The sequence below is a fragment of the Cyclopterus lumpus genome, chromosome 1 (genome assembly GCF_009769545.1).
Source record: "Cyclopterus lumpus isolate fCycLum1 chromosome 1, fCycLum1.pri, whole genome shotgun sequence".
In the NCBI taxonomy this organism is placed as follows: domain Eukaryota; kingdom Metazoa; phylum Chordata; class Actinopteri; order Perciformes; family Cyclopteridae; genus Cyclopterus; species Cyclopterus lumpus.
Window position 1 is genome coordinate 27,206,337 of NC_046966.1, and position 14,905 is coordinate 27,221,241.

The 14,905-nt window shown below is 46.2% G+C and overlaps 2 protein-coding genes across 2 annotated transcripts in view; both read right to left on the reverse strand.

Moving 5' to 3' along the window:
- zgc:110222 (uncharacterized protein LOC550336 homolog) overlaps window positions 1–382 on the reverse strand; it is a 1,305-nt gene extending 923 nt beyond the window's left edge. Inside the window, exon 1 of the mRNA XM_034544545.1 lies at window positions 323–382. The gene's annotated coding sequence lies outside the window, so the exon portion shown is untranslated. The remainder of the gene's footprint in view (window positions 1–322) is intronic.
- Window positions 383–2,374: 1,992 nt separating this feature from the next.
- LOC117736748 (opsin-5-like) lies at window positions 2,375–5,632 on the reverse strand. Its single transcript, XM_034542283.1, has 6 exons — window positions 5,503–5,632; window positions 5,117–5,322; window positions 4,110–4,209; window positions 3,797–3,901; window positions 3,494–3,717; window positions 2,375–2,830 (listed from the first exon to the last, which is right to left on the reverse strand). The coding sequence occupies exons 1-6, from the start codon at window positions 5,630–5,632 to the stop codon at window positions 2,375–2,377; spliced, it is 1,221 nt and encodes a 406-aa protein (XP_034398174.1).
- Between the last annotated feature and the right edge of the window lie 9,273 nt (window positions 5,633–14,905).

The window sequence follows — 14,905 nt, forward strand, 5'->3', positions numbered from 1 at the left end:
TTAGATTTGAGATTAAACCTGAAACTAGTATTACAACTACACAGGAAAATATTATACTAAACGTGGAGTTTGTTGTCAAATCTAAGAGCCAATCAGCTCTCATCAAGGCGTTTCCCATCATGCATTGGGGCATGTGGAGAGCGACTGGCGCCTCGCTCTCGTGAGCATGACGTCAGAGTAAGTCGGACACAATGCATTGTGGACCGGGCTAATGACTCGCGTAGTGTATATAACATCTAGCTATATATAAATGACGTAACCCCGTTAACGGTCTAACGATGATTGTTGTTGTTGTTGTTATTAAATGAGCCTGTTGACTCACCTCTCTCTGGACTCTTCTTCTCCTGTTTCCGCTGCTTTTCACTTCCGCTCCGAGCGCGTTTCTTCTTCTACACGTAAAATGTTTGCAGCTCCGCATCGGTGCTGCCCTCCACAGGGGCGGTAGGTTACTATGGTTACACACATTGCCCCTCTTCCAGTCACATTATCAGTCACATTATTAGTGTCCGAGAGGACCCTAATGAAATTACTAGGGGTATTATTATTATTATTATTATTATTCCGCTTTTTATTTTAGAACATTGGGCGCATATTGGGGGTACTTATCAGGCTTGAAAAGTCACCACATTTGGCAAGCTCGTCAGGCTTGGTGAGAATAGAAGATAAAGGAGTCTCCACCTGCTCTACAAAAAAGTTCATCGCTGTTCGCAGCTTTAATTATTATTATTATTAGTCAGTCCGAGAGCACCCTATTGTATTCGCTAGGGGTATTATCATTATTCAGATATTTTTTTTAGGCGGATATTGGGGTACTTGCCAGAGCCCAAAACTCGCTCTCTAGCGCCCCCTCAAAGTTTGACCGGAGACGCCCCTCACCCAGAATGTCCGATTGACATTGAATGTTTCACACGTGTCCATCTCCACCTGCTCTACAAAAAGCCCCTAAGCTCCGCCTACTTCGAGTTTCCGCCATTTTGAATTTAGTTAAAAACACATAACTGGCCACTTCTCCTACACTCTGGGTCTGAATTATACCAAACATTCTATCAATCATAATTGAAGCCAACTATAAGTTTTTTTTTTACATTTAATTTACATGACGTGGTCTAGACTTCACGTAGAGACACATGATGCATGTATATGTTCACATTGTCACAGCGCCACCTACTGGCTCAACTGGAATCTGCCCCAAACTTGTCATGCTTGATAAAAGGGTTATCTGCACCTGCCGTACGAAGCTCCGCCTCCTGCCACCTGGTCCTGAAGCCCTGGTTCTTTTCTATACACCCAGGTGCTCCAAACCATATTTAGATACCCAGGGGCGCGAGACTCTGGGCACGGTGGTCATTGGTGTATACCCAGGGCTGTGTGCTTAAGCGTGGGTACACAGGCTCGCCTGGTGGCCTGGGTGTGGAGCTCCAGCCAGCCCAGGGTTAGGGGGCTATCTGTGTCCCCTCAGCCGGCCTTGGAGGTGGTGTCAAGTGTCCTGCCTGTGATGAAGAGTGCATGTGTGGGTGTGAGAGTGGGTCCTGATCCCTCCAGAACCAGGGCATGCCTGTGATGATGAGTGCATGTGTGGGTCCTGGTAGGCTGCCTGGCTCTCTGGAGCTGGATGAACATGGTTTGCTTTGGTTCCCTCCGGTGGAACACAGCGGTACCTTGAGTTTTTTTAAGACAAAATAACGAATATCATAATACCAGAACTTGTCTATGACATAATTTATTCCCTACGCAGAGAAGAGGCACCATTATACAGAGTCTCTATGAATCTGCCCAAGGTTGTGAGAGGAACAAAGGGACTGGATCCCATGTGGGAATCAAAACATCTAAAATATTGTCCTTAGTTTAAGACCTGTCCCCACAGGTGATTGATAACTTGAGACCAGGTACGGGGGATGGGATGCCAGTTGCTTTGTAAACTGCAGAAGAGAAGATGATTTGCATATACAAGTTTGTAAGCCACTTCACAAATAGAAAGATAAAATACATTACAATATACACATATATATATATATATATATATATATATATATATATATATATATATATATACACACACACATATATATACAGTATATATAAACTGCATATATGTATATATGTATATATATGCATATATGTATATACATATCAAGGGCGACTGTGGCACAGTGAAAAAGTGGAGAGCAGGGTCGTACTTCAGAGGATCGGCGTTTCAATCCCCAGCTCCGCTCATCCATGTCGACGTGTCCTTGGCCAAAACACTGAACCCCAAATGTCTCCCGTAGCCTACAGTGTAAGTCGCTTTGGATAAAAGCATCTCTCTCTCTCTCTCTCTCTCTCTATATATATATATATATATATATATATATATATATATATATTATGGTCTCAATCAGAGTCTATCACATTCAAACTCAGGGCCAGCCTCTGAGGGGCGGGGCATGTCGATGTGGAACATTTCCTTGTTGAGGGGCGGTGGCGTGCAGGGCGGGCTCCTCAGGCTCGGCCTGGGGGCCGGGGGAGGCGGGTACTCGGGCGAGTACTTCTTCTCCGTCCGGTTCAGAGGGTCTTTGAGGCGGCCGTGGGGGTCGGCCTGGGGCTTGAAGCGCTTCAGTTTGACGGTGTCCCTGGCGTCCCGCGTGCAGGGCAGCAGGACGGCCACATCTTTACGGAACTTGGAGCTGAGTCCAAAGTAGATGAGCGGGTTGTAGAAGCTGGCGGATTTGGCGAAGAGGCGGGTGAAGATGCTGGTGAGGTTGGGCACGTGGAAGCCCCAGGCGGACCACATGGACACCACGGCATACGGAGACCACGCCAGGATGAAGGCGGTGCAGATCACGATGGACACCTGGAGGAACCAATAAGAAGCGCCGTGTCAGAGACAGGGACCTTAGCGTGTAGCTTAGCTTCTTGTCCAATAAATCAAAATCTATGTCAAATGAATCAATACAGATCAGTGATGATGCTGAACGTTCTTGTTCATCTCTTTTCTAGTCCTATGACCACTCAAAGCTCTAACACATGTCATCATTCACACCCTGATGGACGGAGTTAGCATGGTGGGAGGAGTACATGGGAAGAGCTACTGTGTTGGGAGGAGCTAGCATGCAAGGAACTGCCTATCAGGACTAGCTAACATTCACACAGCGTTACGGGAGCAACTTGGGGTTCAGTGTCTTGCCCAAAGACAACATGGACACACGTGTGGAAAGCATTTCATCACTGTCTCCATCAGAAACAACCCTGAAGAGTCATTATGGGGACGTCTCAGACTCATGAGGACTCGGACTCATGAGGACTCACTATGGGGAAGTCTCAGACTTATGAGGACTCGGACTTGTGAGGACTCACTATGGTGACGTCTCAGACTCATGAGGACTCACATTGGGGAAGTCTCGGACTCATGAGGACTCACTATGGGGACGTCTCAGACTCATGAGGACTCGGACTCATGAGGACTCACTATGGGGAAGTCTCAGACTCATGAGGACTCAGACTCATGAGGACTCACTATGGTGACGTCTCTCTCGATCCTCCTCTGCCGGTCACTCAGATCCCCCCCTGCGGACAGAGCATTGCCTCTCTTCACCGTGTTGATGATGGACACGTAGCAGAAGAGCATGATGAGCACCGGGACGAAGAAGCAGAAGATGAAGATGGAGATGATGTAGGATCTGTAGGAGCTGGAGTAGGTGGCTTTGGCCCAGTCGATCTCACAGGTTCCATACCCACGATCTGGGGTGGGGGGGGGACACAGAGGGTTCAGGGTCAGAGGTCAGATATAGAGGGTCGAGTTGGATGAGGATCTTTTTACCTTTGTAGCTCCCCCAGCCGACCAGCGGCGCTCCGGACCAGAACCCCGCTGTGATCCAGATGAGCAGCAGGCCGATGAACACGCTGGTCCTGCTGATGTGACGAGCTGAAACACAAAGAACAGCTCCTTTTGGGTTTCATGAACTTCTCCTCTGGTGCTCGTATGGTTGTGATTCTCGTCTGGTGGGAGGAAACAATTTGACCACGAAACAACCATTAACAGGACAGACCAGACTCTAAAGGCTGGATCATTAAGGAGCCTCCTGCCTCCACACAGGGAAGACCAAGACCAAGACCACGACCATGACTCTGACCTCTGTTGGGGTGGCAGCCTTTGATGTAGCGGGTGATGCTGATCACTGTCAGCGTGTTGATGCTGCTCAGACCGAACACCAGTGTGAAGAAACCGTCCACCTGGAGAACACAACAGGACGGGTTGCAGGTTTTGAAATATCTCAGGTGAGTATCATGTCTCAGATATGGCTCATATATGTCTCAGGCATGGCTCAGATATGTCTTTGATATGTCTCAGGTGAGTCTCAAGTATGTCTCAGGTATATCTCAGGTGAGTATCATGTCTCAGATATGGCTCAGATATGTCTCAGGCATGGCTCAGATATGTCTTTGATATGTCTCAGGTGAGTCTCAAGTATGTCTCAGGTATATCTCAGGTGAGTCTCGCAATGTCTCAGGTGAGTCTCAGATAAGTCTCAAGTATGTCTCAAGTATGTCTTAAATATGTCTTAGGTGAGTCTCAGATATGTCTTAGGTTGCCCCACTAGAGAGCAGCTCACTAAATGCGGGGCTACTTGTGGTTCCTAGAGTCTTAAAAAGTAGGATGGGAGCCAGAGCCTTCAGTTATCAAGCTCCTCTTTTATGGAACCAGCTTCCACTTTCAGTCCTGGAGGCAGACACAGTCACCTCATTTAAGAGTAGACTTAAGACTTTCCTCTTTAATAGTGCTTATAGTTAGGGCTGAATCAGGTTTGCCCTGGACCAACCCCTTGATATGCTGCTATAGGCTTATAGGCTGCTGGGGGATGTTTTAGGATACACTGAGCACCTATACCCGACAAAATAAATAGAATTGAAAATTGAATTGATTGTCTCAGATATGTCTCAGGTATGTCTCAGGTGAGTCTCAGGTGAGTCTCAGATACGTCTCAAGTATGTCTTAGGTGAGTCTCAGGTGAGTCTCTGATATGTCTTTAGTGAGTCTCAGATATGTCTTAGGTGAGTCTCAGGTGAGTCTCAGATATGTCTTAGGTGAGTCTCAGGTATGTCTCAGGTGAGTCTTATGTATATCTCAGGTATCTGGTACCTGGCAGGTCCAGATGGAGGAGATGAGGTAGTTGCTGTCCTGGAAGACGTTGAAGATCTCGATGATACCTCTGGAGTATCCGAACACAGAGATGCTGGCGTCAGAGACGGCCAAGTTAAAGGTAAGGTAGTCGGTGGGCTGCAGGGCGGCTCTCTGTCTGTACAGGACGAAGAGAACGATGCTGTTTCCAAACCAGGACAACCAACCTGAATGCACCACAGAGACAGACTGTCAGGGACAGGTGTGCAAGACACACACACACACACACACACACACACACACACACAGTTCAGTGTACATACACACAAGCGGTACCACACACATTTCCTAAAATCTGAAACTCAATACATCAATAAGAATGTGTGTGTGTGTGTGTATATATCCACCCAGCAGCAGTAGGTAGAGTCCGATGATGGTCTCTCCCTGGTCAGACAGAGGGGGGTCCCGCCCGCCCCCCAGCACCAGGCTGTTGTTCCTCCAGGGGGGGGGGGCTCCGGCAGCAGAGCTGAAGGACATGTTGCTGCTGTGAGACGGAGGAGCTCTCTGAGGGACAACAGGAAGTCTCTCTGCTGCTAATCTCAGGTAAATATAGCTCACAGCTCAGCAGGTGGACTGGCTGCAGACCAAAGCACTGCAGGGACCAGGTCTGAGGTTAGAGGTCAGAGCTCAGAGCAGTGGAAACAACAGGTCTCTGATTGGCTGATTAATCCATGATATCATAAACGCTGTCTGACGGTTGTTCTCTGTTGACCTGATTCAAATACCACACTGAAGTACAAATACTCATACTCTACTGTACTATCTCAGTTACTTACTTAACTGTTCCTCACTGTACTATCATAACTATATCCGACTGTACTAACTTTGTCTGACTGTACTATCTTACCTATAGGCAAGTTTATTTATAGAGCACAATTCATACACAAGGCAATTCAAAGTGCTTTACAGCAACATAAAATTACAAAAAGGCAAATAAAATCCATCCATCCATTTTCAATACCGCTTATCCTCATTAGGGTCGCGGGGGCGCTGGAGCCTATCCCAGCTGACATAGGGCGAAGGCAGGGGACACCCTGGACAGGCCGCCAGTCCATCGAGGGCAGCAAATAAAATCATTCCATAAAAATAATAATATATTAATTATATTAAAAGCAAAGAGTGCATATACTTTCAGTTGTCAAATAGAACCGTTAGTCCTGACTCTGGGCACCAGCAGGAGACCACTCCCTGAGCTTCTCAGAGCCCGAGATGGTTCATATGGCTCTAACTGTCAGGATCTGTAGTGTTGTGTCGTGTTTCCTGTTTTATTTTGAAGTCCTTGTCTCTCGTGTCCTCTGTTTCGCTGCACTTCCTGTCCCTGTGATTGTCTGCTCTGTCCCTGATTGTTTCCTTGTCTAGATCGTGGAAGATCTTGTGTGCGTGTTTTGTATCCTGGTTTTTGAAGCCTGTTTTTGGAATCCTGTTTAGCAATAAAGTTGCTTTTCCATCGTTGACGGCGTTTGGGTCCAGTGTCCTGTTTGCAGCCCCACATAACAGAACGAACCGACCAAGAATGGACCCAGCCTACAACCCCTTCGAAGGGACCCGCTTGGCCTATGGGGGCCCTCGTAGCCTCCAGAAGGGGAACTACAACCCCCATAGGGTCTCGGCACCAAACTCCTTCGAAGGGATCCGCTTGGCCTATAGGGGCCCTCGTAGCCTCCAGAAGGGGAACTACAACCCCCATAGGGTCTCGGCACCAGACCCCTTCAACGGGACCCGTTTGGCTTATGGGGGGCCTCGTAGCCCCAGGGGCAGAGGTCACCCAGGCCCAGCCCCGGAGTGGGGGGCGCAAACCTCCGACCCGCGTCGGTGGAGGGTTCCGGCTGCCGCCTCTGTGCCGCAGACTACTCCGGTTCCCGTAGTCGCCTCCGTGCTGCAGCCCTCGCCTGTTCCTGTTGCCGCCTCAGTGTTCCGGCCAACCCCAACTTCCTGGGACCTATTGGACTTCCGGCCGGCCCTTGCTTCCTTTGCCTTGTCCCAGGACGCTCTCCGGGACATGATGGAGTCCCTCCAGGCGTTAGACAGGGTCCTGCTTCGGCCGCAGTCCACGTCGGTTCCTGCCGATGCTGTCCCGTCGTCGCCCCGGCCGACTCCAGCTCCCCGTGTCCCGTCGGCGCCTCGGCCGATCCCAGCTCCCCGTGTCCTGTCGGTGCCCCGGCCGACTCCAGCTCCCCGTGTCCTGTCGGCGTCCCGGCCGACCCCCGCTCCTCGTGTCCTGTCGGCGCCCCGGCCGACCCCCGCTCCTCGTGTCCTGTCGGCGCCCCGGCTGACTCCAGCTCCCCGTGTCCCGTCGGCGCCCCGGCCGATCCCAGCTCCCCGTGTCCCGTCCGCGCCCCGGCCGATCCCAGCTCCCCGTGTCCCGTCGGCGCCCCGGCCGATCCCAGCTCCCCGTGTCCCGTCGGCGCCCCGGTCGATCCCAGCTCCCCGTGTCCCGTCGGCGCCCCGGCCGATCCCAGCTCCTCGTGTCCCATCGGCGCCCTGGCCGATCCCAACTCCCCGTGTCCCGTCGGCGCCCCGGTCGATCCCAGCTCCCCGTGTCCCGTCGGCACCCCGGCCGATCCCAGCTCCTCGTGTCCCGTCGGCGCCCTGGCCGATCCCAACTCCCCGTGTCCCGTCGGCGCCCCGGCCGACCCCGGTTCCCCGGGTCACGTCGCCGCCCCGGCAGACTCCGGTTCCCCGGGTCACGTCGCCGCCCCGGCAGACTCCGGTTCCCCGGGTCACGTCGCCGCCCCGGCCGACTCAGGCTCCTTGTGTTCAGTCGCCACCCTGGCCGCTTACGGCTTCTGTTCCCGGGGTTCCTTTGACACGACCTACGGCTCCAGAGCCCGGTTCTTCTGTTCCCGGGGTTCCTTTGACACGACCTACGGCTCCAGAGCCCGGTTCCCCTGAGCCCGGTTTTCCGGAGCCCTTCCGTCCGCCTGGTGGTCGCCCTTCTGCCCGTCCCCCGGAGCAGGTCTATCTGCCTGGTGGCCGTCCTCCTGCCCGTCCTCCGGAGCAGGTCAGTCCTCCTGGTGGTCGTCCTCCGGCCCGTCCCCCGGACTCCTTCTGCCAGGCTTTTGGTCCCGCCTCCGGCTCCCCTCCACCCACCCTGGGGGACTGTGTTGGGTCGTCTGGAATCCGCCCCTTGAGGGGGGGGTTATGTCAGGATCTGTAGTGTTGTGTCGTGTTTCCTGTTTTATTTTGAAGTCCTTGTCTCTCGTGTCCTCTGTTTTGCTGCACTTCCTGTCCCTGTGATTGTCTGCTCTGTCCCTGATTGTTTCCTTGTCTAGATCGTGGAAGATCTTGTGTGCGTGTTTTGTATCCTGGTTTTTGAAGCCTGTTTTTGGAATCCTGTTTAGCAATAAAGTTGCTTTTCCATCGTTGACGGCGTTTGGGTCCAGTGTCCTGTTTGCAGCCCCACATAACACTAACATGTCACACATGTACTTTGGTGCTAGACCATGAAGAGGCCGTTACAGTAGTCTAACCTGCTGGAGACAAACACATGGATTAGTCTGGTTTAGACACTATTCCTTTGATTTTGGCAATGTTTTTTAGATGGTAAAAAGCTGTTGTTATTGATTTAATGTGGCTGTTAAAGTTCATTTCTGAGTCTAATATTACCCCTAGATTTCTAACCTGATTATTAGGTTTTAGAGAGAGAGTCTCAAGGTGACTGATAACACTTTATCTTTGTTTCTGTGGGCCACAGACAATGATTTCAGTTTTGTCTGAGTTTAGCTGGAGAAAATTGTTTTGCATCCACACACTGATCTTGTTCGATGCATATATATATATATATATATATATATATATATATATATATATACACTGATCTGTTCGATGCAGTGACAAAGTAAATCTACAGGCCCATATTCACCTGCCGTCAGTGACACGTAGACCTGAGTGTCATCTGCATAGTTGTGGTAGGACACGTTATAGCTGCGTATTAGCTGGCCTAATGGAAGCATGTACAGATTGAATAATAGGGGTCCTAGGATTGACCCCTGGGGAACCCCACAGGTCAAAGCCATTTGGTCTGAGACCCAGTTACCAATTTCAACAAAATACGTCCTGTCCTCGAGATAGGACTTGAACCAGTTTAGAGCAGTACCAGAGATTCCCACCCAGTGTTCTAACCTCTGTAATAAGATCCCATGGTCAACTGTGTCAAAGGCAGCGCTCAGGTCCAGCAGAACTAAGACTGAGACTTTGCCTGCGTCTGTGTTCAGGCGGATATCATTTGTCACCTTGATCAGAGCGGTCTCAGTGCTGTGGTGGGGCCTAACACCTGATAGGAAAGTATCAAAAGCATTGTTAGACAGGATAAGTCAGTAAGCTGTTGGTATACAACCTTCTCTAGGACTTTGCCTAAGAATGGCAGGTTTGATATGGGCCGGTAGTTGTTCAGTACTGTGGCATCAAGACTGCTCTTCTTTAGAAGAGGTTTAATGACAGCAGTTTTTAAGGACTTTGGAAATGTTCCAGTCTGGAGTGAGATGTTGACCAGGTGAGCCAGTTGTGGTAACAAACTGCTCAGCAGACTTTAGAACTCTAGTGGGTAAGTCATCAAGGCAGCACGTCGATGGACTCAGACTGCAGATGATCTCTGACAGGTATGACATGTGTCAGCTCTAGGTGTCTAGCTGGCTGCAGAGTAGATATCTGTGTTGTGGAATTGATGGCATTTTTAATGCCTTGAACTTTGTCATTAAAGAATATTGCAAACTTATTACACTTAGATATAGAATTGAGTTCTAAGGGCAGTGAAACAGGAGGGTTTGTTAATCTGTTTACTGTAGCAAACAGGACACGAGAGTTGTTACTGCAGTTTGTGATGATTTCAGATAATAACTCAAAGTCTGGTTGAACATAACCTTTCTTTGTAAATCTCATAATGAACCTGGAGCTTCGACTCTCCGGCTCTCCCTTCTCTGTGCCCTGAGTCTTCTTTTCTCCTTTTGCCTACTTTGAACCATTCTAACCTTGACAGGAGCAATGGTATCCAAAACATGTAAAACACTTGATGTGTAAGAGTTCACCAGATCATCAACATTAGAACACAGGGTTTTCAAACCTAATCATTTCCATAAACGGTGTCCCTGTGCCGTCATTTAGGAGTCTTTTTCCAACAACTGCAGACTAACTGCTGGTTTGGGTGTAACAGACGAGTCAAAGAAAACACAAACATGGTCAGATAAAGCAACATCAACAACATTCACATTTAAATAATAACACCCTTGGTAATGAGCACATCTAGAGGGTGCCCTCTGTTGTGGGTGGGCTCATAGAGGGTGCCCTCTATTGTGGGTGGGCTCATAGAGGGTGCCCTCTGTTGTGGGTGGGCTCATAGAGGGTGCCCTCTGTTGTGGGTGGGCTCATAGAGGGTGCCCTCTGTTGTGGGTGGGCTCATAGAGGGTGCCCTCTGTTGTGGGTGGGCTCATAGAGGGTGCCCTCTGTTGTGGGCTCAGACACATGCTGAGTTAGACCAAACATATCAAGGACAGCAGTGAGTTCTTTGGCTACATGCACATTCAAGTCCCCTGTAAGGACTAAACAGTCAAATCAGTGCACACAACTGAAAGTAATTCAGTAAAATCATCAATAAAGCAATTCTGTGGTGGTTTGTAAATAGTGATATAAAGTATGGAAGATTGTTTTATCTCCATTTTGAATGACACATACTGAAATGATGAGAAAAAAACAAATGACAATTTGTGGGTGAGTATATTGTCCCTCAATATGGCACAACCCCCCATTTGTTTATCCAGTTGAACTAATGAACGTGGGTATTGCCACTTCATCAAGACTCTCAAATAGTTTATTAAAGTCTTTTTTTAAGATTTCAGACCGATCCTTTCTGGTATCCACAGCACCCACGTGCACAATCAGCTGTTTCACCCCTTGGTGTTTTGCCACTTCCTCAGGAAGTATTTTTGTGATGTCAGAGACACTTGGATAGCTGCAAGTAGCTGTTCTGTTTATGTTTATATTAGATATGGCTCCGCCTCCAAGCACAAGAGTATCTTTGACCTTGACACTCGGCACAGTTATTCTATCGATCTGCTGCTTTGTACTGGCTTCATGGTTCTCAGTGGTTTTATAGTTTCCTCTCTGTTTGTTATATTCAGTCACATTTGGCTCTGACGGTGGTAAAAATCTGTTCACCAACTCCAGGTGATGTTACGTATCCTCCATTGATACCAACATTGTGACTTCGCTTCGGCTTAGCACCAAGTCCATTATAAGTGTATTTACAGAGTCTTGGTAAAGACACAGTATCATTTACATTTAGGTTGTAAGTGGAAGTTTGTTCACCCTTTCCTTTGGAAGTAAATGTGGACTTCTTACCACTGGTTTCCGCTGGGAGCGTTTCCTGAAGTCCTTTTTCGGTTTCTAAGGCAAAAATCCGTCCCTGTAGCGCACATATTTCTTGTTAATATATCCGACAGCTTTCACAGGGAGACTTTGTTTGTATTACTCCTTCGGGCATGTTGAGAAGATTGTAATCTCCTCATAGATTTTCACAAAAAAGAAAGAGAAATAAAAGCAGCAAGCAGAAAAGCGTATGGACTGCTCGAGAACCAGAATGGTAAGCTGCCAGCGACTATGACTATATCTGACTGTACTATCTTAACTATATCTGACTGTACTATCTTAACTATATCTGACTGTACTATCTTAACTATTTCTGACTACTATCTTAACTATATCTGACTGTACTATCTTAACTATATCTGACTGTACTATCTTAACTATTTCTGACTACTATCTTAACTATATCTGACTACTATCTTAACTATATCTGACTGTATTATCTTAACTATATCTGACTGTACTATCTTAACTATATCTGACTGTACTATCTTAACTATTTCTGACTACTATCTTAACTATTTCTGACTACTATCTTAACTATATCTGACTGTACTATCTTAACTATATCTGACTGTACTATCTTAACTATTTCTGACTACTATCTTAACTATATCTGACTACTATCTTAACTATATCTGACTGTACTATCTTAACTATATCTGACTGTACTATCTTAACTATATCTGACTGTACTATCTTAACTATTTCTGACTACTATCTTAACTATTTCTGACTACTATCTTAACTATATCTGACTGTACTATCTTAACTATATCTGACTGTACTATCTTAACTATTTCTGACTACTATCTTAACTATATCTGACTGTACTATCTTAACTATTTCTGACTACTATCTTAACTATATCTGACTACTATCTTAACTATTTCTGACTACTATCTTAACTATATCTGACTGTACTATCTTAACTATATCTGACTGTACTATCTTAACTATATCTGACTGTACTATCTTAACTATATCTGACTGTACTATCTTAACTTTGTCTGACTGTACTATCTTAACTATATCTGACTGTACTATCTTAACTATATCTGACTGTACTATCTTACCTTTGTCTGACTGTACTATCTTACCTATATCTGACTGTACTATCTTAACTATATCTGACTGTACTATCTTAACTATATCTGACTGTACTATCATAACTTTATCTAACTGTACTATCTCACCTATCATAACTATAGTACTATCTTACCTATCTTAACTATATCTGACTGTACTATCTTAACTATATCTGACTGTACTATCTTACCTATTTCTGACTGTACTATCTTAACTATATCTGACTGTACTATCTTACCTATTTCTGACTGTACTATCTTAACTATTTCTGACTGTACTATCTTAACTATTTCTGACTACTATCTTAACTATTTCTGACTGTACTATCTTAACTATATCTGACTGTACTATCTTAACTATATCTGACTGTACTATCTTAACTATTTCTGACTGTACTATCTTAACTATATCTGACTGTACTATCTTAACTATTTCTGACTGTACTATCTTAACTATATCTGACTGTACTATCTTAACTATTTCTGACTGTACTATCTTAACTATATCTGACTGTACTATCTTAACTATATCTGACTGTACTATCTTAACTATTTCTGACTGTACTATCTTAACTATTTCTGACTGTACTATCTTAACTATTTCTGACTACTATCTTAACTATTTCTGACTGTACTATCTTAACTATATCTGACTGTACTATCTTAACTATATCTGACTGTACTATCTTAACTATGTCTGACTGTACTATCTTAACTATATCTGACTGTACTATCTTAACTATTTCTGACTGTACTATCTTAACTATATCTGACTGTACTATCTTAACTTTGTCTGACTGTACTATCTTACCTATCTTTACTATATTTGATTGTAATATCTTAACTTTATCTGATTGTACTATCTTAACTTTATCTTGAATGTACTATCTTACCTACCTTAACTATATCTGACTGTACTATTTTACTTATCTTAACTATAGTACTATCTTAACTATATCTGACTGTACTATCATAACTTTATCTAACTGTACTATCTCACCTATCATAACTATAGTACTATCTTACCTACCTTAACTATATCTGACTGTACTATCTTAACTATATCAATGCATTTGAGCTGTGAGTCCACTGACTTCTGGGATTTCCTGTATCTTGCTGAGTATATTCTTTAAATAGGTTTCTCTGCTATATTACTACTGTATCTGCTGTATTTAGTTATACTAGACTGCTAGTCTGTACTGTCTTTCTAATTTGAACACTTTGAGCTGTGATTTCTTGCTTTTTTACACAAGTGACTGAAAAGTCAACGAAACCAGCTAGGATTTAAGTATTTGCTCTGTAATCCAAATCTACTAGGGACTAAACTATATTCTACTTTCTACCTTGAGGTAAACAGACCTTTGTCCTTAATCAGTTTGGCAAGAATTTCACATTCTAGCAAACTGAGACTTCACTGGTTCCAAGGAATCTCCTGCCTGAGTGCCGACTTTTACCAGTATCGATAAGTGGGCAATTCCTTCAACGACCTGAGAGCGGGCTCGACACTGCTGTAGCTAATTATCGCCAACTGAAACCAGGTTGGGGCTTGTAGCGTCAGGGAAGACTCCTCGTATGAAGACTCAGAGGATGAAGACCTAGGAGTCTTTCGTGGGAGTCAAGACTCGGAGGATAAAGACCTAGGAGTCTTTGGTTGGAGTCACGACTCGGAGGATAAAGACCTAGGAGTCTTTCGTGGGAGTCAAGACTCGGAGGATAAAGACCTAGGAGTCGTAGGTTGGAGTCAAGACTCGGAGGATAAAGACCTAGGAGTCTTTGGTTGGAGTCACGACTCGGAGGATAAAGACCTAGGAGTCTTTCGTGGGAGTCAAGACTCGGAGGATAAAGACCTAGGAGTCGTAGGTTGGAGTCAAGACTCGGAGGATAAAGACCTAGGAGTCTTGCGTGGGAGTCAAGACTCGGAGGATAAAGACCTAGGAGTCTTTCGTTGGAGTCAAGACTCGGAGGATAAAGACCTAGGAGTCTTGCGTGGGAGTCAAGACTCGGAGGATAAAGACCTAGGAGTCTTTCGTTGGAGTCAAGACTCGGAGGATAAAGACCTAGGAGTCTTTCGTGGGAGTCAAGACTCGGAGGATAAAGACCTAGGAGTCTTTCGTGGGAGTCAAGACTCGGAGGATAAAGACCTAGGAGTCTTTCGTGGGAGTCTTCGGTGGTGGCTGAGGGCGGCTGAGTATAAACATTTCCCTGTGAAAATGTGTTTTCTTTCCATACCTACTCGTAGATATTATAGACCACGGACTCGTTCACACATGCACCAAAATCCCTCCTCTCTTATATATCCCACCCG